We start from the raw sequence: 23575 nt of genomic DNA, 5'->3' as shown, positions 1-23575 counted from the left end.
CCATTAACGTAACGGTAACTGACGATGGGTTCATGGCAGCAATGATCGCCCTGCGCCACCCATAAAGTCCCCCGTAGTAGGGTAAGTAAAGCGATTTTCCAAAGTTTATGACGAAAACGAGACAAGGTTGACCCACTTTAGGATTCGAGAGAGGAGCTGAGGTGTGCGCCGCCCAATCGATGGCCGACAACAACTCTCAAATGTCTTTTTCGGCATCTACTCGACAGAGAAACATTGACTTGGGTGACTTCATTTACAACAGGTGTATGATCTTCCCATACCGATGGTTCTTCGTCGGTCGTTATGGTGTCGGTGTACACGTCGTCGTCCCAGTTAACAAATGCGAGGTATGCAGCATCGTCTTTTTTTTTGGGGGGGGGGGGGTCGCGTGTCCGCTGCGGTAACGTGATCGTAACCTACTTCATCCAACCGTGTCGTTGGAGTTGGCCGGCAACATTGGGTCAAAACCGTTCCAGCAGCCGAGATGACAGGGCGTCGCGTGAGAGATACAATCGAAAACTTCCTCCCACCTGGGTTTGTCTGCCGCTTGTATTTCAGCTACTGGCGGATTTCCACCATTAACAACCACCACCCTTTCGGAGTCATCTTCCGACGCACTGTCGACCTCTTAAAACTGAATCATCGGCTACTCCAGTTCTGCGTCACCGAATCCGGGCACTGTGCTCCACTCCAAAACCAAGGGGTTGGCAACTAAAAATTCCCTACGTTTTACCCCAAAAAAGGCGCTCTTTTTCGCTCTTTTTACGCTATGAGTTCCGCGCTTTGTGAAAGAATTTTACTAGAAAGGGAGCGGATAGAAAAATATGTATTAATGAGAGAAAGAAATTCGAAACACAGGAAACACGGTAAAAGGCTGAGAAAAGATGATAAAATGGAGCGGATGGAAAGAAATGTGGAAAAATAGAAACAAAAGTATAAACTACAAAACTTCTTCGCTTTTTCACCATTCCAAAGCAAAATTCTACCACGCGGTAGCTAAAAAGAAGTAAAAGTACGTCACGTTAGTCTTGTGTGTTCTTATTGCGTACCATGTTACCATGGCAAACTAAAATCAAGGAACAGACCGTGAAAGTGACGTTTTTAACGCGTAAGACAGATAAGTATTCGTTGATCATGTAGAGTATTTATTGAGGAATCAGGGGTACAAGTGCTTAAGAAGTATAAGTTCGATTACTGATATCCCTGCCCTTTTCGTCTTTCCCCTTTCGGCCCTAAGGGCAAAAGAGGGGGTATAGGCAGCACGAAAAAGGGTGAAAAGGGGGGGGGGAAGAGCAAAATTCATCACGTTTGTTCAACAATTTGTACCACATTGTACAACTATACACACAAAAATTAAGAATAAAAGTATTTTTTAAACGTTTTTATATTTAAACCCTGGATTCAAACGATTTAATACAATAATAATTACAAACTAGCTATCAAAAAGGCACACTCAAACGGACTAGTCGACTCTCATAGACTAGTCGATAAGAATCGACTTTTCTCAGTAGAAAAAGTGACTGTGCGATTCGTCGCAATCTAGATTAAATCAGATCTAAATATATATTAACAAATGCTGTTAACGTTTTAATTAAATAAAGCTTCAGATATGTATATTCCTGTACTTCTTTTGTAATGTATCCTAAGCATCACTAGTCCAGCAACCAGCACCAAGTGAGAGTATCACCTTTTATTGAATTTACCTTTAAAATCAACCGTTCATAAAAAATACACACGAGAATTTAAAATAAATTTATTCTGCAAACGTTTTACATTCAAACCCTACATTCAAACGATTAAATACAATAATCATTACAAAAATACAAGCTAGCATTCAAAAAGGCACACTCTAATGGACAAGTCGACTCTTATAGACAGTCGATAAGAGTCGACTTTCCTCAGTAGAAAAAGCGACGGTGCGATTCGTCGCAAAGCATAGACGAGATAGTGCGCGACCATGTTGGTCCCAAAGTGATACCATCATAATTTGATCGTTTCAGTACAAAAAGTAAAAGAATCTGCCGGCAGATAGCAGCATCCGTTGCCGTCTGTTTTCAGTTTTGACACATTCCATCCACACAGCCGACACAGCAACATACTGATTGTGAAATAGGCAATACCCCAATAGGCCCCTACGCTGCTAAGTTTGTATACACAATTAATGCCGGAAAGTCTGTAAGCTAGCTGGTTGTATCTTTCATTTCCTTAATTTTAGGTGAACGTCATAGACGGAAACGCCATTGTCATACGTAGTTACTAGTGATTGTGGCTCGTGGGCAGGTCGCCGTGAGATTTGACAGTTTGGTAACAATAATAAATAAATAAAATATGGCTAGTCGTACGTTGCCTCCGAATCGTTCTCGAACTTCACTAGGTATACCAAATATTTATGTTTGCATGTATGTACATAGAATTCTAAGAAATTGTCTTCATGAAACATTACAGATCAGGAAAGAGAAAATTTTGAAAAAACACAGGTTTGTGGAAAGCTTGTAGCCTACAATTCAATAAAATTTAAACAAAAATATAGTAAAAAAACAGGTTGAAATAAACAGAATACAATTACATTTTATTTGTGTAATGTCTAGACCTTAGCTGTCAGTAAAGCTGTGAATGAATCTGAAGTACCTGTAAAATCCAAGCATGTTCGCAGTAAGTAAAGACTTAGAGTTAATAATAATTATTGTCATCACTATTGTACATATCTAAATTGACATTTTCCAAATAAGGTGCAATTATTGGCACATTTCAAGGGAAAGGGAGCCATACTTTTTGGTCCATTGTTCTGAGACTACCCATTCATTCAAATCCAATTGTTGCATGGAAATTCTGCCATACTTTACACAAAATTTTGCGTGAGGGACATCCAAATGTCCTGGTAAGTTGTATACATTATTTGGTGAACTAAAAGTTAGTATTAACATTGATTTTTACAGAAAGATTCACAGCAACACAGAGAATTTTTAGTGGACAAGGGAAAATTATGGGTCAGTTGTTTTCCAAATAAAAATGTGCTAATATGTGTTATTTCAGTTTTATTAATGCTGTTTTTCTTTCTCGTGGAATTTAAGGGACTTCTTAAAGATGGATATGGGAAGTTGATCAATTTGTACTGTCGACTTCTCGTGGTAAAGCTCGACTTTCATCGAAGGAATCCAAAATTCCCGGGGAATTTGATGATCAAAGATGAGGGAATTGATGTTGTTTGTGAACATGACATTAACTTATAGTAAGTTTGTGTAGTAATAAATATTTGTATTATCCTTCGTGTAGGGTAAAAGTACTAGTAGAGGGAAAATTTGAAAGAAGGCAATTTTGGCAATTCGTTAATATCCATATTTTCCCAAGGCTTATTGTTTTCGTAATTCAGTATATTTATGTTGCTTAGTTTTCAGTTATCAGTTGAGTTGCTGGACTATATGGATGAGATTCTTACCCTACAAGCAGCTGGTAATGACTATGTGCTTACTTTTGTTGATGTGTATAAGAACTTCCCCTTTTAAAGTATATTTTTTCCCTATAGTATTTGGTTCTTTGGATATGTCGCGATCCAATTCTATGACGAATGCGGGGCAATGTCGGCTGGCTCCTCTTATTCCATGCATACAAGATTCTTCCCAAGTTTATGATTTCATCGTGAAGCTTCTTTTTAAACTGCACAATTGTATGCGAACATTAATTGTTGCTTAAAAGTATAAGCTTTAATTAATTGTATTGTCTAGGTCTACCACCCGAAACATTGGAAGGCCACCGTATCAGATTTCTAAAGCAATTCAAGGCTTTGCGGCAGTTTTACTTACAATCCAGTACACTCCAATATTTCAAAACATTAATCCAAGTACCACACTTGGATGAGGTAAATTTGTCTTGAAACATTTACGTCTTATATCATTTTTAAAATATTAAGAAACAAAAAAAATACTTGTCATCTTTCGAATATATAGAGTCCGCCAAATTTTTTGATATCCAGCGAGTTAAGTCGTCACGTCACACCAGTTGTAATACTACCAAACGAAGCCCTTCCGCCGCCGCAGGTAGACGAAACACTAGTTCAGTTGGAATCGGAAATACCGGAAAGAAATGACTATTCTCCTGATTTATTGCTAGAAAGGTTTCAGATTTTTTATGGTTATAGAAAAATCAATTTAAAAATTGAGAATGTACTATATATATATTTCTTAGAGATCGCTATATAGAACATCTTCTACATCAACTGGAACAGTTATCAGCGGAGTTGAGGAAAGTTCGTGCCGAGTATAATCAAGAGAATGGAATTCTACGACAAGAAATACTTAATTTAGAATTGCGCATGTCCGAAAAAGAAAACGAAATAGAAGAAGCATTGAAGGACAAGGAAGATATCGAACGGAAACTAAGTGATGCAGCCCAATCGGCACAGATGGGATCAGTCGTCCAATTACAGTTAGATGTAATTTATAGAAATTTTCTTTGTTAAAGGAATATTATATACATATATTTTTACAACAAAATTATTTAGGAAATGGGAAAAAGAGCAAAAGGATGGGAAGACAAATTTGTGAAATTGAAAGATGTGTATCAAAAATTGCGCGATGAGCACATCAAATTGCTGCGTCAAAAAGCTGAAGTAGACAAGAAGCTTTCAGCTGCCAATACTTCCCTCGAACAAAGCAACAAAATTCAGTGTGAACTCCAAGATTCACTCGAGTTATCTAAGACTAGTCTGAAAGATGCAGAAAATGAGCTTAATATGCTTAAAACAGCCGAAGTTGCGAAGATCCAGTTACTTGGTGATGAAAAAATTGAGCTTCAAGAGGCTAACAACAAATTAAATGTAAAAATGCCTTTCTTGTTTATTGAATCGTAATCTAATGCCGTAGTGCGTTTTTTATTTTATCATTAGACATTGATATCAGCGACTGAACTTAAAATTACGGAAGTGGAAGATCAGCTTGTTCAAATTCAAGAGGAAAAAGCTAAACTGTTGCTAGAAGTAGATCAGCTGAGCGCTACTTTAGAACTGAAAACCAAAGAACAAGAGGAGATGCATGCAAATTTTGAGACGTTAAAGGCGAGCGCAACAAATGGTGAAGTAGAATTTGCTGCATTTAAAACTGCTCAAGATGTAACAATTCAGCAGATGACAAAAGAAAAGGAAGATTTGTTGATTATTAAAAATAACTTGCAGGTTAGATTAAAAATGAAAGTTTGTTCTGTAGAAGCGCTACTAATGATAAACCATCTCTCGCGTGTCGGTTATCTAATTTTTGTCTGATAATTTTTATGTCTTATTTTTAGGAAAAGTATGAAGAACTTGAACAGCATAATCAAGCCATGACAAAACAAATAAATGATCTTCAAGAAGAGCGGCAAATATTAGCAACGTCTACTACTGACTTGAAAAATGAGTTAGATCATAGGAAACATAAGTCTCTGGAATTGAATGAAGCATTAGAGCAATCAATTGAATGTGGTAAGAAGTTGGAGGAAGAATTCAATAATTTCAAAGTTGCTAAAGAAAACAGTATCAAGGAAATAACGGACGAAAGAGAACAATTAAGAAAAAACGGTACAGAAATGAAGGTATGTTTGATTTTCCTTTCATTCGCATATTTGGCCATTTTGCCGAATTATTATTTTTCTGTTTTTAGGAAAAGTATGAAGATCTTGAACAGTATAATCAAGCCATGACAAAACAGATTAATGATCTTCAAGGAGAGCGACAAATACTAACAACGTCTACTATTGAGTTGAAAAACGAGTTGGATCATAGTAAACAAAAGTCTCTGGAGTTGAACGAAGCATTAGAGCAATCGATTGCGAGTGGTAAGAAGTTGGAGGAAGAATTCAATAATTGCAAAATTGCAAAAGAAAACAATATCAAGGAATTGACCGACGAAAGCGAACAGTTGAGAAAATATGGTGCCCAAATGAAGGTATGTTCTGTTGTACTTTGGTAAATTTGGCAAGACATGTTTTTATATTGCCTAATATGTCTTGTTATGTGTGACAGGAAAGTGTCGCCAAGTTAGAACAACAATTGCAACATATTGATGGCGAAAAAAATAATTTGCAGGAGGAAACCCGAAAGTTGCTACAGCAGAATGATTCATTGACTGCTCATTACAAATCAATGCTTGAAGCTAGCAAACTTGAAGCGATGAATCTATTCCATCAGCTTCTAAGTACTAAACTGAATTCTAATGAAAATACTTTATTAGCATCCATATTTATTGATTTAATTTGTTTCCTATGTTTGTCTGAAATCGATCAGTTGATTGCTCTTTAAAGGGAGAGCAATATTTGGAAAAATGTGTATTAGACTTGGCAAAACCTCCCGTTCTTGCTTTAAATCTTCAAGGTAAGGTTTTTACCGTTTGCACAGCATAGCTTCGCAAATTGGAAATCACTATGTAATTTTAAAAGTTAAACCCTTTCACTTCTCTTATAGATCATAGTGGATTCACTATTAAAGGAGCCTTATGTTTGTTGAAAACGCTATCCGAGTCGTTGAATGCATATTGTTCAAGCAACAAAAGTGACGATGTCGCATCCCGCATAGTACCCTTAATATTCCCCTTTGCCCAATCGATCGGTTTTGTATTGCTTCATGGACAGCAGCTGGCCCACAGTCTAACTGATATTGAAAAAGTTGATGAGATGCTAAAGAAGTGTGTTGCGGCAGGAAAGATAACCATTCTATTTTTCCGAATTCTTCAGCAGCCTTTCCAGAATGAAGAAATCAATTCGAATTCAAATTTGGTACTCATTTTAGATATTTTTGCTATTGTATTTTTTTATTATTATTCAATTAATTTGTGTGATTTAAACAGGTTGAAAATGCTCTTCGAGATTTAGATAAACTAGTTATTGCTGTAACTGAATCATTGAAAGCCAACGTTGAACATAACGTCGGCGAAGAACTCGAGTCTGAATTAGGAGCTATGGAACGAGCTATAGAAGAGGCAGCTGCGCGAATCGCAAAACTATGGGATAGTTCTAAACAATCCCACACTGGAGTTAAATTGGAAGTGAGCGAAAAGGTTCTGGATTCATGTACCGCATTGATGAAGGCAATCGTTGATTTAATCAAAAAAGCTAAAGTCCTTCAAGAAGAAATAGTTGCGCGTGGAAAAGGTTGAACTGGAACACGACACTAAATGGCTATTCTAAAACTAAACGTTCATTTTTGTTCGTACGCAGGATCTGCTACTGCAAGAGATTTCTACAAACGAAATCATCGTTGGACTGAAGGTCTGCTGTCGGCAGCTAAGGCCGTTGGTTTCGGAGCGAAGCTGTTAACGTAGGAAGATTTAAAAAAAAAGGTTGTTCAAGTAATTTTTTAAATAGTATAATAATTTCAACAGAGACGCAGCAGACAATGTGGTTAAAGGGCAAGCTAAATTCGAACAACTAACAGTGGCATCCCAAGAAATCGCCGCCTCCACGGCTCAGCTGGTGTTTGCAAGTCGCGTTAAAGCAGAACTACAAAGTAAAAACCTCCAAGCATTGGCTGAATCGTCTAAAGCTGTTTCGTTGGCTACTGGAGGGGTGGTTGCGACAGCTAAACATTGTGCAGAACTTGTCGAAGAATCGAGTAAATTTTAATTAAAAATTTTGTGATAATACCAAATGGCCATAATTAACCAATTTTTATTCTACTATTCAGCGGTTCTGGACTTCGCACATTTGACACTGCATCAAGCCAAACGATTAGAAATGGAGTCACAGATAAAATTTTTGGAGTTCGAGTCTTTGCTGGAAAAAGAACGTGTCCGATTGTCGGCTATCAGAAGACAGCATTACCAACTTGCGGGTGACACTGATTCGTAAATTTCCAAACCACCCGCTGTAGCTGGTGTGTCATTTTTAATTGCAACGTAAAGAACGCGCAATTTTTTTAAATTTTCGTTCTGCAAGTTCAAATCAAGTTTCTTTAATTTTCTATTATAAGCACCTATTTCATTTTCATCTTTATAGTTTAAAAGAAATCCATTGTCTTATTGACAAGTAGATTTTGGAGAGAATTTGAATGTCATTCCGCTGTTTAAATTGTTATTGTGCCAAAATTTCGGAATGTTAATAATGATATGAATTACCAATTGTATTAATTCTGCTTTTCAAATACCAAGCACTACAACACAATTTATTTGCAGATTATTTACTTTTACAGACAAAAAGTCTTGATTATTTAATTAACTTTTATTTTACTAGAGGGGATTGAGTCACCCCTTACTTGTAGCTTCTTTTGACGCTGTTTTGACATGTACGACATCATGGTATACATGGCGGGTAGAAAGAAAAACAAAAGATACATCCTCATTAATGTAGGGAAATGAAATGAGAAATTCCACTTGTTCGGCAAGCCTACGGAGAACTTTCCGGTTTCCTCGAAGAATGGAATGTTTCTGAAAGTTGAGAAAACAATGTGAATAAACACATAGAATTTTTGAAAGTCGCTACGTACCGCAATATAACAATTCCTTCACATAAGAAGCCAAGCGGGTAAAGAGGTATCCAAACTGTGTATCGCAACCAAGTGATTATGCCGAAATCTTTGTCGTATACTCTCATCATGTAGTAAGGATATCTATATCAACATAACTTCATCAGAATCCGTAGTTTCTCGCAAAATTTAAAAATTTCAACGCATTACCTGAAAAGCTCGATGATTGACCAACATAGTATCAAGTAGAAAATGACTGGTTTATCTTGAATTCTGCTTTCAGCTTCAATCAAGCAGAATAGTATAATGGATCTTCCACCAACTTGCACTGTGGGCTCCATAACACTTCCTTTAGTATAGCCAAATAAGGGATGAAAAATCTCTAATGCTTGCATGAGTTGACAAAATTTGAGAGGGTAATGAACAGATTGGTATGCAACTGGTATAAAATCTAGAAGAAAAAAAGAATTAATGTTTGAATTGTCTTTACCGCGAAGGGATAGTGCAGGTGCAGTGGAGTACATAAGGGAAATATTTATACATTGCGCTCTTTCTTTTGTTACTTTATTTACACTTTTCATGCAAACTAGATCTAGGATCTTTTTGATAAACTTTCCCAAATAACAATAAGGACTAAAGAGCATAATTTGCATAAATACATCCATGAACACTGTACACTCTACACAGAAATAAAAAAAAAGAACTTACCATAACCCAGTGTTGAATATTTGAACACCAGCATGGAAAATATGTATGTAAATCCAACAAATTGCCATAAATTATAGACAAACAAGTATGTCTTCCTTAAGTTTTCTAAATTAAAACTCATGTGATCAGCAACAACATTTTCACTATCAAGCTCATCCAACTTGCTTGAAGAAATATCCAATCCTGCTTCATCATCATCTTCAGATCTCCATTTATCAAAATCAATCTTAAAATAAAATGTTTTTTTAACAGAAATTTCCATTGGTTGTAAATACTGTTTTTAAAGTAATACCTTAAGCCAAGTGGGTTTCAAACTAGATCCAGTAAGCTTTGGCCACCATCCATCATTCTGTTTTTTCAAACTAATATCAATCTGCCGGGCAGTAACTCTATACTGACTAGACTAGGATAACAAGATCAAATTAAAGCTAGAATAATGTGCAGTTAAATAAAAAATAATAATAGCTTCCATACCACAGGGACTATATTAGCCCCTAATTCCAATTCAAACTCATAAAGTTGTGTTCCTCTGGCACCCACACCAGTTGCTACAAACTTTATATGGTTTTCATTAACCTGTACATCAGGTTCCTTCATACCATGGCATCAAGGAAAGCAAAAAGAAAAATAAGAATAGTAACAAAAGGTGGTTTGTCGACATTGTTTGATCGCAGTGGCCATGCAGACGCAGTAAACAGCTAAGGAATCAAGAATATTAATTACCTGTACGTCTTTCAGATCAACACGTAACAAAACGTGTGAAGTATTTTGGGCCCAATAAACAAATGGGTGAGGATTTCCTTTGGAAGTCATGTCCACCAGAGAGCAGAGACTAGTTAAAAAGCTGTCCTGTAAAGTAACGTAAAAATCCTATTTAACGTATTTTTTTTTCTACGTTTCAGTCTGCTAGACTTGGCGTGTTTGTCTTTTTTGACAGATATACAAAGATCGAGCGAAATTGCCAAATTGGAGACTTTTTACACTCTTCTCTTAGTATTATAGGAAAGTTTTAATCTAAAAACACAAGGAATAAATACTGTTTTCAATTTGACTAAAATGACAAATTTTAATGTTAACAACAAAATGAAACAAAAAATATCACCAAAACGTCAAGTAGCCTAAACGTAGCTAAACTTGCCAGATATTGAGCGGGATATTGAAACCGTTGAAACTGACAAGCTGAAGTTATCGCGAAAAAAAGGTTAAAGCAAAATATTTATTATGCATATTTATTGTAGTTAAACAATAAACATGCATACTTTTTATGGTGACATTTTAAGATCTGCTTCCCTCCCTATCCCTAAGATTAGCCCGATGTTCTTATCAGTTGTCACCGGCGATTTCTCAATATAATGAAGTGAATAACTTACGTTATTGCAAGTATATTGCAAGTATAGCTGTATAGTTGTTAGCTATAGGCAGTTGGGATTAAAATATTTCAATTTAGGAGATTTAAAAAAATATATACGGTTATACTGTATCTTTTGACGGTAGATGGCTGAGGTAAACAGGAAAACTTTTTTTCATTTGACTATTGCCTTCCGACTTTCTCACCAGGCGGCAGGTCGAATTGGTATGGCCGATGAGTAAGAGAAAAGTTTTGGTCGAAGTGGCGTTAGCAGCAGAAGTGTATGTTGGTCAGCATATTAAGTTGGTGTGTGTGCTTGAAACTCGTGTCGAAATTTTGAATGTTTTACCTGCAATGTCAACTTGGAAAATAATTGGATAAGTCGGATACGAGCATTCTGAAAAAAAAATGAGTTGGGGAATCGAACTTTGGGTAAGTTGTATTTCAGTTTCAACTGAAATCTAATCATATCGTAACACACCCCAAATCCACAGTAGCCTAGCAGTCAACAAGACGACCCATCCCTAGCTTACAGCGTTTGCATTCTACTATTTTCAGTTTCTTTTTACAACAATCAAGACTAACAATTGCCATCACCATGTGATTGGTGTATAGGGTCGAGAAACCTAGCGTAAATTTCATTTCATTTTACTAAAAAAATACTTACTTTGTTTGAAGTTTGTCAATCGAACGAGTTGTTGCAACTAGCCTGGCATGGTGTAATAAGACTTGAAATTTGGTTACTCGACCGAATTTTTTTGCTTGCTTAATTATAACGAAATTCTTCTGATAGGAAAATATTACTGCTTTATAGAGTTCTTGAAAAATATTTCTGTAAAATTCTTCAATTGAATCATTTGTCAGGGTTCAAACTCAAATGTCCTTTTTTTCGTTTTTTTTAACAAGAAATTTTATTTGAGAACGACACACCGGATACTGTTGAGAATGTTTCAATAGATTGCCGTCAACTTCTGGCACTTAATTATTATTAAATTTCCTGTTACACCGCGTTAGAATTTTGATTTTTCCGTCCATTTCCGTCCATTGCTAAGCAAAAACGTAAATCATATTTCTCTGGTTGCACACGTCAGTTTCCTGTGTACGATAACTAGTCGAATCGATCGGTGATCAAATGAATCGCAGTAGATTATATTTTGTCGAATGTTGGTGTTTTAATATCCTGGCATCAAATATTTTCGCTAAAACATAATTATTTTCTACATTCATTTTCTCTGTCCGAGTGTCCTTGTTGCCATCCGGGTTAAGACATGAGAGACGGGATCTCCATCAAATCGTAGTCGGTTGTTCAAATGCATTTTATTTTCTGTTAATAGATCGTTTCCCCCCCATTCCTGGAATGACTTCTTGTTTTGAAATCCCACAAAGTCTTTTGTTGTCATTCATTTACCTTTTCGGATTGCACGGGTATTTCGTCTTCATCGCGTGGAATTTATCTTCCAACTCACGTCTAGCTGTGCTTCTAATCTTCTTCCGCTTCGTTCACATTTCTCTTTTTTGCTATTCTGGCTTGTTCTAAATCTGTTTGAGGGGGTGGCTGTTGCAGCAGCCAAAGATTGTGACGTCTTCAGCTTGAGTCATGTGATTCGTGAGCTGAACTGTCCTCTCTTTCTCTCTCTCTCTTGCTTGTACGTAACAAGATAGGTTCCTGTTTTATTTCTGGCTAAGCTTCTCCCTCTTCTAAACATCTTCGTAGAAACGTGCGTGATCGGCGTCCATTTTTCTCGTCCATTGTTGCAATTTGATTGACAATCTTCGTTCTTGACTTTATATCAAAGGTGATAAGATCGTTTTGAATGTTGAACTTCTTAGATGGGTCGCATTAACGACATGCACTGATCGAATCGGTCACCAGTGCAATCAGATAACGGCTTTTGATATGTGTGTCGTTGATATTGTTTTAGGACCAATACGACAACGTAGCTGCCCACACCCAAAAGGGCATTGACTTTCTGGAGCGATATGGGAACTTTATCCGGGATCGGTGCGCAATCGAATCCGAGTACGCCGGAAAACTGAGGTATAATAAATTATCGATTTGAATTTCCTTTTTATATATATCAATATATATTTCATTAACTTTTGTGTTTGTCCAGGCGGTTGGTGAAGTCGTACATGCCGAAGAAAAAGGAGGAAGAAGACTATCAGTAAGTGGAAACTTTTTCTTTAAGAAAAAATAAAATAAAATTAATAGTCGGGATAAGGTGCCGCTGGCATGCCCTTTTGGGTTTCAGTATGCTCAACGCCTCGAGCTATTCGAGCGATATTCGAGAGATCATTTAAAATCGTTTCAGAGACGATGTTGGGAAACGACCCATTTCCTTGTTGTAGTTCAGTGATTCGGCTATTCTCTCGACGCATATCACATACGTGCTGAGGTGTAACCTATCCCGTACAATGAGTATATACTGTGAACAGATTCATAAAATTTATCTATTGAGCAGACAGGGCCGGCCGGTGTTACATACTGTGTAGCAATATTTTTTTTCCCCTCTTTCTGTTCTGACTCGCCATGTTGCACAATAAAAGCGTCGCCCATTGGTAATAAAAGGAAAAGATCCGTGCTGGAATACCTAAACGGCCCGACCCACTAAACTCGAATATTTCTTCCCGTTATATTCACAAGAGGACAAACTGGCTGACCTTGCCTGTTTTTCTTCAGAAATCTGTTAAATGGCCAACTGCCGGATCTAGGCAAGTTCTTCACCTGACCAGGGAACAACTGTGTACAGCCTTCAACCTTGGATACGAACTATCGATTTTTTATTTTCCTTACCGGCTTGTAACTAGCAATGACTCATCGTATGGTGACGTCACCCCCTCCCCCCTTCTTTTTCAGCCGACCATCCCCACCCTTGCATAGTAAAACAGCAATCCAATCAAACAACGTAGCTTCCCCGTCAAGTACTGCAACCCTGGGAACGTGAAAAGGACGCCTCCGTTCCTGGAAAAATGAAATGATTCCATGGTTGTAGTTGTTTCCATTCGAGTCGGATTTTTGTATTTGTTTTTTTTATTTTTTATCTTGATCACGAGCATTCCTTCCACCTTCAGCTCATTACTCACATACTCGGACTTGGGAAGAATGCAGGTTGATGGGAGACGAGACAAGGAAGACGAGTATCAAACGAGTTGTTGATCAGGTGCACGAAACATAACGGTTCAGTGAGTTTCTTTAACAGTTTGAAAACTAGTCCTCCGTTTGTTTAGTTTTGTTTTGTTGGGGGGAGAAAAGGGGTGAGACTAGGCTGGTGGTCCATTCCGGTCATAACCCAACGCTTTTTTTCTAGTCGGGGATAACGAACGAAGTCCAAAAATGAGCTCCAATCAACTGAAGTGAATTTTTTTGTCTGGCTTCAGGGAACACTCGGTGAACTATGTAGAAAAAAATTCAGACGGTAACCGTAGAATATTGGGGCATCCTCTCAGCCCACCCACTTGTCACCAATGTTCACACCTTTTCTTTCTGTACACTTCGACCTTTTGTAATCCAAGAACCTTATTCTCCAGTTATTGTTTCTTAATTTTTATATCGACCAAGCAAATAGATGAACATTTTAAGATTAACCACTAATCACCACGGACAACATTATCAAATGGGTTTTTCTGGTTCAACTGTGGGCTAGATAAGATTAACCACTAATCGTCACGGACAACATTATGAGTTTGAAATGTATGTATGTATGTATGTATGTATCAATTTATATAGCGCACTATCGCAGATAATCTAATCCGATCTAATGACGCTGGTTAGTTTCCAATTTGGAAAGATGTGATTAAACACATCACCGTATGTTTAACGTCATATCCTTGAAAGCAATCAAGGATCCCTGTGTTATGCGTGCTGCCTTTCTCCACGGCGCGACTGCTACAGGTTTTTGACGGGTTCAGCTGGGTTTCGAAACCAGAGCCTCATTGCCTTTTTCCAAAGCGTTGACGCTCTAATCCACTACACCACCACATCCCCAAAATGGGGTTTTTTTTAAGAAATCATTTGTGGGATAGATAAGAACTCAAGTTATTACTTTTGTCAAGTTTAAAAAAACGGAAACGAGAAAGACTTTTCAAATAAACAGACGAAATTTAGGGCGGGAGGGGTTGGCCCCATGATTGTAGACTGCGTTAGAGTCTTCCTTCTGTATTATCCCTCGTTACTTGCGCGTGTGTTTTTCTTTGCCTTCAAATGACGGTTGACCTTTCACTTCTCCATATAGGTCGCCGCAAAATGGATCAAAAAGGAGAGAGAGAGAGAGAGAGAATCAGGCTAATAAAATAAATTTCATTTTTATTTTAGAAAAGAGCTCAGAAGATTTTCGAATCCTATTCGCGCTAGTGTTGCTTCAAGGGTTGATATTCTATAGACAATCTTGTTAAGCAAAGACGAAGCCCCTGGATTTTTTTTTCGTGTTTTTTGTGTGTTTTTTTGTTTTTCCTGTCGCTCTGTCGGAGGAAGAATTACTCAGTCACGCACTGAAAAGGGGGCTATGTCGTGTTGCTCCACAATTCCCTATCTACCGTCTCGCTCCATTGCGTTTCTCAGATTATACTGTTGAATCTGATTCGCAATTCGTGCGCTTCCTCGGCTGCTATCTCCGCACTCGAGGGAAGTTGTCGCTGAAAATCTAATCAGACCCACCAACATCCTATGGCTCTTCTCTCTAGCTTCTCTCTTTCTGGGTCGTCAGGGGAGGATAACGACAATAAGGCATGGCGACCATCTGCTGAGTCATTCCGTCAGAATGTCCAATAGGTGACAAACCCACAATCCCAGATGATTAGCCTTTAACGATCCTTAAAGGGAAATATGACGGCCAGCAGCTAATTCCTATCATCATCAAGCTAATGTGCGATTAGCTGCTGCTACTGTTGCAACTCAAACTGCACCTATTTCGCAGTCGGGTTGAGGGAGAACGAGAAAAACGAGTTATTTGTTATTTCCGATTGGCGAGAGATATGGCCGTGTGAGCATCTCGCGTTTTTATTTGTTTTCCTCCTTTTCGTAATGGACTCGAGCGTGCGTGTGCACGATGAGCCTGGGAATGAGATTTTTCTTCTCTCTCTCTTGTTGCTTCTCTCCTCTCGATTGCTTTTTCTTTCGTCTGGTGCGTCGTCATTTTTATTTTGAAATTTGTTCATGTTGTGTTTTTCTCGTATCCATCTCACCGTATCCGAACGACTCGTAATGGGTTCCCATGCGGCGCACCGAACGTCCATGGTGAACAGCTGTGTCTTTTTTTTTTTTTTTTTGCCGCAGCTCGGGCCCGGCATCGACTTTGAATTTGAACGTGTGGCATAATAGATCTAATTTCCATTTTTCATCAACAGATTTTCGTGCCAGAAAGCCTTTCGTGATGTCCTGACCGAGGTCAACGATCAAGCCGGCCAACATGAAGTGGTAGCCGAAAACCTGACCTCTGCCGTCACCAAAGAGATTGTGGCTCTCGTCAAAGACTTGAAAGAAGAACGCAAAAAGGTATATTCAACTATCACTCTTTTCGTAATCGTCTAGCATTTGGATAGGTCCAGCATCTTCCATCACGGTTTGAAATTAACCCCAACCAAAAAGACAAACTTTTCTGCGGCTCAAAAAAAGCGGAAATGGTTTCCAAGTTTTTAAATCGTTTTTATTAACAAGTTTGTTCGTTAGTGGCTTGCGAGTAGTGGGGAAGTAGCAACGACGGAATTCGACGGTATTCCTTCTCATGCTTGAACGTGGATAGCCGCAACTTGAAACAAACACACACACACATACACGTTGTGCTTCAAGGGCATGTAGACTTGGAAAGTTGTGATTATCATCAAGCGGTTTGAAGGCATTGTCTTGTTTTCGTTGGGTGGTGGTTATCCAACTTTAGTGCGGGCGTGCGTGTCCCATTCAATCCACTTTTCTTCTTCCAGCAGTAGCTTTTGGCCTTTGGCGTTGCAGCCAATTTTTTTCTTTTTTCTCTCCTCCCCACGTAACGCAAACAAAGAGAAATAAATTAATATCAAACAGATATATATCCATTACTTTAATACCAACGTCCAAAATGGAAAGAAGCTGAACAGCCAACAGACTTTTGTTTGGGTAATAATAGCCTAAGGGTGTGTCACACTTTCAAAATTCGATGGCAACCTTGAGACTCGACGTTTTACTTTCCATCTCCTTTTTGAAATTAGGTTCTTATTTTTTCAATTGAATGAAAGTTGTGGATGGGCTTCATCGGTTTGCGGCGCATAATTTGTTTCATGATGACTTCATTATTTGATTTGATTTGAATTATTTTTGAATTGTTTGATAGGCTCTACAGGAAGGTGCGAAATTGCAGTCTTCGTTGAACCAGCAGTTGTCGGCGCTGGATCGAGCGCAGAAAAACTACGAAAAAGCTTTCCGGGAAGCGGAGCGGGCCGAGGACGCGTACCGCAAAGCCGATGCCGATCTGAACCTCTCGCGGGCCGACGTCGAAAAGCAGCGCATCAACTCGTCCATCAAAAGTCACCAGTGCGATGACAACAAAAACGAGTACGCCAAGCAACTCCAGAAAGCCAACGAGCTTCAGACGTGTCATTATCAGGTGCGTGGGAAACCAACGGCTTTTTGTTTTTCATCTTTTTTACACAAAAAATAAAATAAAATGAAATAAGACTAAAATAAGGAAAAACGTCAAACCGTTTTTGGCGAGCTTGTCCTGATTATCAGCCAACGAGGTTTCGGGACCATCCCGGATGGTAATAAGTGCGCTAAAATGATTGTGATGCTGTCATTATTTGTGCTCCCTCGCTGTGGTTGGGAGGAGCTGTCTCGGCAGATGTTGCATTAACGTCAACATGGCGTGTACGTAATAATAGTTTAAAAGGGAAAAAAATCTGGCCTGTGCTTTTTAGTGCGTTTCTAATTTATTGATCGAAATAATGTTGACGTTTTTTTTTTCTTTTTTTTTTCTTTTTGCAGACGGCCCTTCCAGGTGTATTCCACACCCTTCAGGAGTTAGACGACAAAAGAATTAAACAGGTCGAGAATTTCATAAGGAAAGGTGTGGATATAGAGCGCAGTGTCTTTCCCATAATTAATAAATGTTTGGACGGAATTGTCCGAGCCGCCGACAACGTCGATCCGGAAAAGGTGACCTGATTGTTTGATTTTTATTTTATTTACGCCCCCTTTTTTGTTTGTTGATTTTTTATGTTTGATATTTTTTGGTCATTTTTATGGTCAGGACTCGCGGCTGGTTATTGAACGGTACAAATCCGGGTTTTCGCCACCGGAAGACGTGCCTTTCGAAGACCTGAGTAATATGCGAAGCGGCAGCGTCGGCTCGGACTCGTCGAGCAATGGTGGCGGCAGTGGCGCCATTCATTCGACCATCAGCTTGACCTCGAGTGGCATCCTCAAGTCCGAATCGAAAGGTGGCACGTTAACCGCCATGAAACTCAAAAAACGCGCCGGCATCTTTAGCATATTCAACGCTGGAAAGGTAACGTCATTATCAATAGCAACATCTTACCCCCTTGTTTATTCTAAAAGAAATTGAATAGAACCAAGCGTCCCGATTAACAATGGAACCCGTTTGATGGAGATTTTTTGCGATAATCTCAAATAATCGATTCTTGTTTTAGTTGATTTCTCGTGTTTTTTTTTTGGTTTTTTTTTTTTTTTTTTGTTTTTATTTTTCCGATCATCCCATCTCACCCTTGTTTTGTTATCATTTCTTTTATCGTTCTGCCAATACGGATGCTGAGCGTGGAGACGTTACCATTCGTATTGATTGTAGCACGCCACACGTTTCAAGTGCACTAATCCATTATCGTAAGTATCTCTGATTCTAAACAAAAATTTTTTTCTGTTCTTCGTTTGCCCCCCGCTTGCGCGACACACCGTTCCCTGCGACTGAAATGATTCCAATCGAACAGTTTAGCCGCCAGCATGCCTCATCCAAACCCTTGCACGTTTTTTCTCCCCTTTCACCACACGCTTTTGTCGCCAGTGTCTTTTCTGAATTGTAATCAAGTCCTGCAACATTTGCATTTTTTGCAATTTGACGGAATTGCCAAAGTGTTGTTGTCGAAATGGGTTGACGCAATCCGTCAGCCCTGGACTGTCTCAATGGGATAAACAACGAGCGCGCGCCGTGTTCTGTTTTGGTAATGAGTTTTTTTGGTTTCGCTTTCTCCTTTCCAGTCGTCTCTCATTGCCTTCGTCGAACCCAAGGAGGACTATAGCGATTTGGCGCCGAACCAGCGACGCAAGAAGTTGCAGCAGCGGCTGGACGAGATCAACACGCGGCTGCTGCAGGAGACGGCGACGCGCGACGGACTCATGAAAATGAAGGGCGTCTACGAGCAAAACCGCGCCCTGGGCGATCCACTTTCCATCGAGGGCCAACTGACAGAAAGTGGACAAAGGTAGATATAATAGATTATTCTATTTTCAACCCGATCGATTGATATGGATTCGCTAGGTGGCGCTACTACTAAATCTTGTCCGAGTCGAGTCCTCTCTCCAGTCTCTCTCCGCTCCTTTTTTGGGGGCTTTCTTTTTCTTTTCTTTTTTCTTTTTTCGTAACCGAAATAAACAAGCCTATACTGGCCATATGCTAAACAAAAGAGCTTTCGTGACACGCCAAGAAAGGTATGCCAGCATTGTCTAAGGTAGAAGACTGGACTCGGCGCAACCGAAATGGAGTTGCTAATGAGATGGCATATTTTTTCGACGTTCTTTCCCTCTCTCTCTCATGTCGAGTGCATGAAAAGATGTGAAGGTTAAGGCACGGATCATCCGTCACCGTTTTCGTCTTCCTTTTAAAAATAAAATGCATGACCTTGAAATTCCAGGAAGCGTTTGCAGCAGGTTGAACTCACGTGTCGTCTTGTTTGACTTTTGTTGATGAAAAATTTATTTTCATTTATTTTTTCTGTTGGTGTTTCATTTTTCCATTCATCAGCGAGAGCTGAAATGTTTGCTAATAGATTTAATCATTTTCATTCTTTTCCTTTCTCAGGTTAGACAAATTACGGCTGGAACTTCACAAATTTCAAGGCTATCTGGATGAAGCCGAAGGCCGAGTCTCGGCCCAGACGCTAAACACACCCGGCGTCCGAACGTCTTCAACGACCGGAATTAACGGCGGCAGTAACGGAGGACTAGGATTGAGAAAATTGATGGGATCCAAGGGATCCAACAACGCCCTAACGCAGCATGGCGGCTCGGACGAGTCTCTCAGTCGGAGTGCGTCCGATTCCAGCGTTTCCAACCCCAACAATAAACCGTCTCTGCCTGGAACACCCCAACCAACTCATGGGTAAAATTAATAAAAATGAATCGTTTAGTTTGTTTTAATAGATGGCACTAAATAGTAAATTTCTGTATTTTTACAAATATTTAAAGGTCTTCTCACAGTCCAGAGAGCGGAGTTGGTTCTCACGCCTCGCATACCAGTTTCCCCGACTCGGAGGTGGAGCGTCTCTACGCCAACGCCGAAGCCGAGATAGACGCCGAAGAAGACGACACGCTCAACGAGAGCGAAGTTTACGAAAGCGAACTACTGCCAGTTTTGGGTACCTGCCGAGCACTTTACGCATTTGAAGGTTCGTTCCACCCGGCGTTTCCCATTTTCGAAAAGCGCGCTCTGCTTTCGCCAGAGTATCTATTGGTTTCCTTTCATTTCTGCGCTTGCACGTTGGCTTTTTTTGGGGGGATAGTATACTGGTTGTGGCCTTATCTGATGAGACTCTTACTCTTTTGAACTCTTATGATGCTTTCAATGCTACCTCATGTCACTCTGAAATCGGCCTTCATCCTACTGCTGTCCGTTTCTTTCGAAGAGACTCGTCTACGAAATTCAGAAAATCAGCCACTTAATTCTTTTCTTTTTTTCGTATTTTTGTAGCCCAAAGCGAAGGTTCTATTCCCTTACACGAAGGTGAAGAGTTGTTGGTCATTGAAGTCGACCAGGGAGACGGCTGGACGCGAGTGCGACGGAATTCCGGCTTCGAGGAAGGCTTCGTCCCCACCTCCTATATTCAGTGTACACTGTATAATACTTGCTAGTTCACCGTTCACCACCACCACCACACCACTTGCCCTGTCCGCAATCTTCAACTTATTTATTGGCTAAAAAGAAAAGAAACGGTCTTCTCTGTCGAATGGAATCGAAGGCATTGTCAAAGATAATCATTCCGTTGTGCGCACCACCACGACGGCCGTTGGTTAGGAGTAGCTAACGAATTTTTTAAATAGGAATAACCAAATCTTTACATGGCCTTTTTTTCTTCATTTCTACAATTCCACAATTTTGCAGCGTTCTTGTTTATCTTCGTTTTTTTTAATTGCAGTAATTAAAAAAAAAACCTTGGTTTGAGTTATAATGTCGATTTCAAGTTTCTTCTTTTTTTTGTATTTTTATTATCGCTAATGTGTCTTTAGTTTTTATTCGCATTCAGTGAAGACAAAGAGTTTGTCTTTTTTGGCGTGCAATCGTTTCTTTTTTTCCCTCCCATTTTCTCGGTATCTCGTCATTTTTATCTGTTCGCTCTCGTCGCCCAAAATGTGGTCATTGCTTAATGCGAACAAATTGACCGATTACATAATCTACAAACTTTTTCTTATAACCACGGAAATTCTTTTAATAGGGTTTGTGCGCTGCCTTTTTGCGTGTTGACGTTTTGCTGCCTTTCGATTTAAACACCTTTTTCTTATGTTTGATAGTCCCGTAATAATTCTTTTTGAGTTTAGAAAACAAAAAAAAAAGTAAAAAGTGACGTGGCAGTCGTCCATGTACAGAAACTATAACTAATGTGGGACACCGGGACTATAGGGTGGATGAATGAGACCGCTGAGTAAAATCAATTGTGTAATCCATTAGTGACGACCTCGTGTGTCGGTGAAAGAGGTATGTAATGGAAATATAATAATTCCTTTTTTTTAGCGAAACAAAAGAAAAATGGCTAAGAAATTCCGCGCTGAATCGCATCTGTTAGGTGTATTATGCGTTCGATTCGAAAATTGACAGTGATTTTTTTGTGTATGTGTCTGTGTAAGTACTCTAGTTTCTTTTTTTCTCATTTTTTTTCCATCTTCTGTTCTTCCTCCTTTTGTTCTATTGTATTTTTCCTTAATTTTGGCATCCATGGAAGGTCTACGTTTGTCATGTAATTCGTATATGCTCAATGCGACGCAAGTCTCGGTCCGGAATAAACGTGTCTGCTTCCCTTTAATCGTGGATGCTGGAAATTATGAGATTAAAAATCAATTATTTGACCAATTATGATGCGATTTGATGTAGTTGTTCCTCTCGCAAACTGTCCAACGCCAAGTGTGGGACATTGAATTGCGTCATCGTTGCAGTAAGTCGATTGTGTTGAAAATGAATAATAAGGATTTACCAGCGATGGACTTTTGATCTTTCGATGCATGTTAAAGAGGCCAAATCAAACGCCAAGTGTTCTTCGCATGCAAGTGGTCGTGGAATTGCCGATTCGCAGAAGAAAAATTTGTTGCAATCAGTTGGATGAGCGATTAGACGGTTGCCTACATCTGGTGTCGCATTTCCAGGGCAAACGACTGGGGAAGCTGTAAGCAATCAATATTTTTTAATTTCGTAGATTCAACTGGACACTGACAATGATCAGCGTTTCAAGTTTCAACCCCATATAATCGCAATAATTTTTTTTGTTTTTTCATTATTGGTAGACTCACGTTCCAGAAGGCAGTTTGAAGTATCTGCTAGATCGGCGTAATCACACACACCTCTCACACGATCGAAAAGTAGCATATCAGGGCATTTAATTAATGTCGGGCGACCATCTAGACACTGATTTGGCATTTAATTGATAATAAAGCAAGATCTAGTTTAATTATTGAAGTGTAAATATGATATACTTGGTAATATTTATTGCACTGAGCAGGATCCTCGTGAGGGAAAAGTCCTGTTTTTTTTGGGCAATGCTTTGTTTTGATTGATTCCTCTATTTTCAAAGGACAATGCAGTTACATAAAACGAAGATAAGCAACTATAGATAAAAATTGTTTTACGGAGTAAAGGTCGGCCATCGCAGTCCGCCCCATTCAGTAGGACGCAATTTCCAATGGAAAAATAAAACACCGTGCCGTCTTCACAACTAATTGAAATGACAATAATCTTAGTAAAAGTTAAATCCTTTAATGAATCGACTTACAGTTGCGGTATAGCCACGCCTTGAAAGGATAAGATTAAGAAACAAAATATTAGTTTCATCTTGTGAATTTAGTTATCATATGATAACTCACCGTTGTCGCAGATGTAGTATTTATCACACTGCAAATTTAATTTGAATTAAATTCAATTAATTGACACGAAATTAGTTGAAATGATTATAAGAATATGATTTACCTGTTCTTTATCGGCAATTTTGTAAGGCCGTGGACTAATAACGTGAAGCAGTTAAATAAGATTAAATGATTTTTGGAAGAAACTGAAATTTTATAGGGATCGAAAGTGTATACCGTTTGATGCATTCCATTTCCACCTGCTTAATCACGTTTCCTGAGAAAAGTCACCACGGTTATTTAAAAACATTCATTCGAACGGTTTATTTCACAATTTGTTTAGTCGTTTACCGTGTTGGGGTTTAGTTGAAACACTTGAAAGTGATAGAATAACAATTCCAAACATCGGCAGATGAAATGCTTTCAACATGTTGATTTTTGCTCTACCAACTGCGAAGAAAGTTCTTCAACGAAGCAGCCTGGTGAAATGAATTTAAACATAAAAATTCTCATTTTGAAGTTGGGATCTACTTCACAGTCACAGTCTGGAAATTTTACGAGACCTGGCGACTGACTATCTGGCGAATAGCGGAAGATTTTTTCAAGCTTAAATTCACCCTCGAGCCGGTTGTTTCTTTGATTGGTTCACTCTATATGCTTGTGCTTGTGTGTGATTCTCTGTAAAAATGCTGGGTGACAGTGCGCATCCCTCTAAATATTGAATTCCCGCAGGTAGAACAAGGTCGGAAAATAATCTCTTAAGCTCCGTATTGTTTGCCCATACGTCGAAAACATGGGTCATACTGTAGAATATTAAGGGTTATGATGTCCCCTTTTTGGATTAATATGGAAT

At 38.9% G+C, this 23575-nt stretch overlaps 4 protein-coding genes across 9 annotated transcripts; 2 read left to right on the top strand and 2 right to left on the bottom strand.

Moving 5' to 3' along the window:
* Nucleotides 1-1992: 1992 nt before the first annotated feature.
* LOC124338559 (huntingtin-interacting protein 1-like) lies at nucleotides 1993-8124 on the top strand. 2 transcript variants are annotated; one of them, XM_046792663.1, is made up of 23 exons: nucleotides 1993-2144; nucleotides 2216-2374; nucleotides 2446-2477; nucleotides 2589-2652; nucleotides 2730-2878; nucleotides 2937-2987; nucleotides 3072-3229; nucleotides 3389-3450; nucleotides 3524-3664; nucleotides 3723-3856; nucleotides 3945-4111; nucleotides 4183-4429; nucleotides 4499-4813; nucleotides 4883-5167; nucleotides 5278-5562; nucleotides 5631-5915; nucleotides 5993-6164; nucleotides 6254-6340; nucleotides 6431-6741; nucleotides 6813-7116; nucleotides 7183-7282; nucleotides 7347-7576; nucleotides 7649-8124. In XM_046792663.1, the coding sequence occupies exons 2-23, from the start codon at nucleotides 2329-2331 to the stop codon at nucleotides 7810-7812; spliced, it is 3789 nt and encodes a 1262-aa protein (XP_046648619.1). In that variant the 5' UTR covers nucleotides 1993-2144; nucleotides 2216-2328; the 3' UTR covers nucleotides 7813-8124. The 2 variants fall into 2 exon arrangements, with proteins under 2 accessions (XP_046648619.1, XP_046648612.1); XM_046792656.1 differs by having other exon boundaries at nucleotides 2015-2148.
* Nucleotides 8105-10762, bottom strand: LOC124338600 (very-long-chain (3R)-3-hydroxyacyl-CoA dehydratase-like). 3 transcript variants are annotated; one of them, XM_046792694.1, is made up of 9 exons: nucleotides 10610-10762; nucleotides 10504-10545; nucleotides 9857-9982; nucleotides 9608-9724; nucleotides 9426-9536; nucleotides 9134-9359; nucleotides 8636-8876; nucleotides 8447-8569; nucleotides 8105-8387 (listed from the first exon to the last, which is right to left on the bottom strand). In XM_046792694.1, exons 1-9 carry the CDS (start codon nucleotides 10658-10660, stop codon nucleotides 8171-8173), a joined length of 1254 nt encoding a protein of 417 aa, XP_046648650.1. In that variant the 5' UTR covers nucleotides 10661-10762; the 3' UTR covers nucleotides 8105-8170. The 3 variants fall into 3 exon arrangements, with proteins under 3 accessions (XP_046648650.1, XP_046648647.1, XP_046648655.1); XM_046792691.1 differs by lacking the exon at nucleotides 10504-10545 and having other exon boundaries at nucleotides 10610-10675; XM_046792699.1 differs by lacking the exons at nucleotides 10504-10545; nucleotides 10610-10762 and adding an exon at nucleotides 10236-10329.
* LOC124338574 (formin-binding protein 1-like) lies at nucleotides 10749-21692 on the top strand. 3 transcript variants are annotated; one of them, XM_046792675.1, is made up of 11 exons: nucleotides 10749-10913; nucleotides 12404-12519; nucleotides 12596-12646; nucleotides 15825-15972; nucleotides 16781-17053; nucleotides 17431-17601; nucleotides 17696-17953; nucleotides 18688-18881; nucleotides 19478-19777; nucleotides 19864-20063; nucleotides 20366-21692. In XM_046792675.1, exons 1-11 carry the CDS (start codon nucleotides 10890-10892, stop codon nucleotides 20524-20526), a joined length of 1896 nt encoding a protein of 631 aa, XP_046648631.1. In that variant the 5' UTR covers nucleotides 10749-10889; the 3' UTR covers nucleotides 20527-21692. The 3 variants fall into 3 exon arrangements, with proteins under 3 accessions (XP_046648631.1, XP_046648626.1, XP_046648637.1); XM_046792670.1 differs by having other exon boundaries at nucleotides 18658-18881; XM_046792681.1 differs by lacking the exon at nucleotides 10749-10913 and adding an exon at nucleotides 12168-12277 and having other exon boundaries at nucleotides 18658-18881.
* LOC124338620 (protein obstructor-E-like) lies at nucleotides 21408-23470 on the bottom strand. The gene is made up of 10 exons (XM_046792729.1): nucleotides 23074-23470; nucleotides 22960-22999; nucleotides 22847-22880; nucleotides 22744-22771; nucleotides 22653-22671; nucleotides 22510-22595; nucleotides 22357-22442; nucleotides 22174-22288; nucleotides 21861-22047; nucleotides 21408-21701 (listed from the first exon to the last, which is right to left on the bottom strand). Exons 1-10 carry the CDS (start codon nucleotides 23150-23152, stop codon nucleotides 21689-21691), a joined length of 687 nt encoding a protein of 228 aa, XP_046648685.1. The 5' UTR covers nucleotides 23153-23470; the 3' UTR covers nucleotides 21408-21688.
* Between the last annotated feature and the right edge of the window lie 105 nt (nucleotides 23471-23575).

The sequence above is a fragment of the Daphnia pulicaria genome, chromosome 1 (genome assembly GCF_021234035.1).
Source record: "Daphnia pulicaria isolate SC F1-1A chromosome 1, SC_F0-13Bv2, whole genome shotgun sequence".
Classification (NCBI taxonomy): Eukaryota; Metazoa; Arthropoda; class Branchiopoda; order Diplostraca; family Daphniidae; genus Daphnia; species Daphnia pulicaria.
Note: the sequence above shows the minus strand (reverse complement) of the source record. Positions and strands in the feature narration are given on the sequence as shown.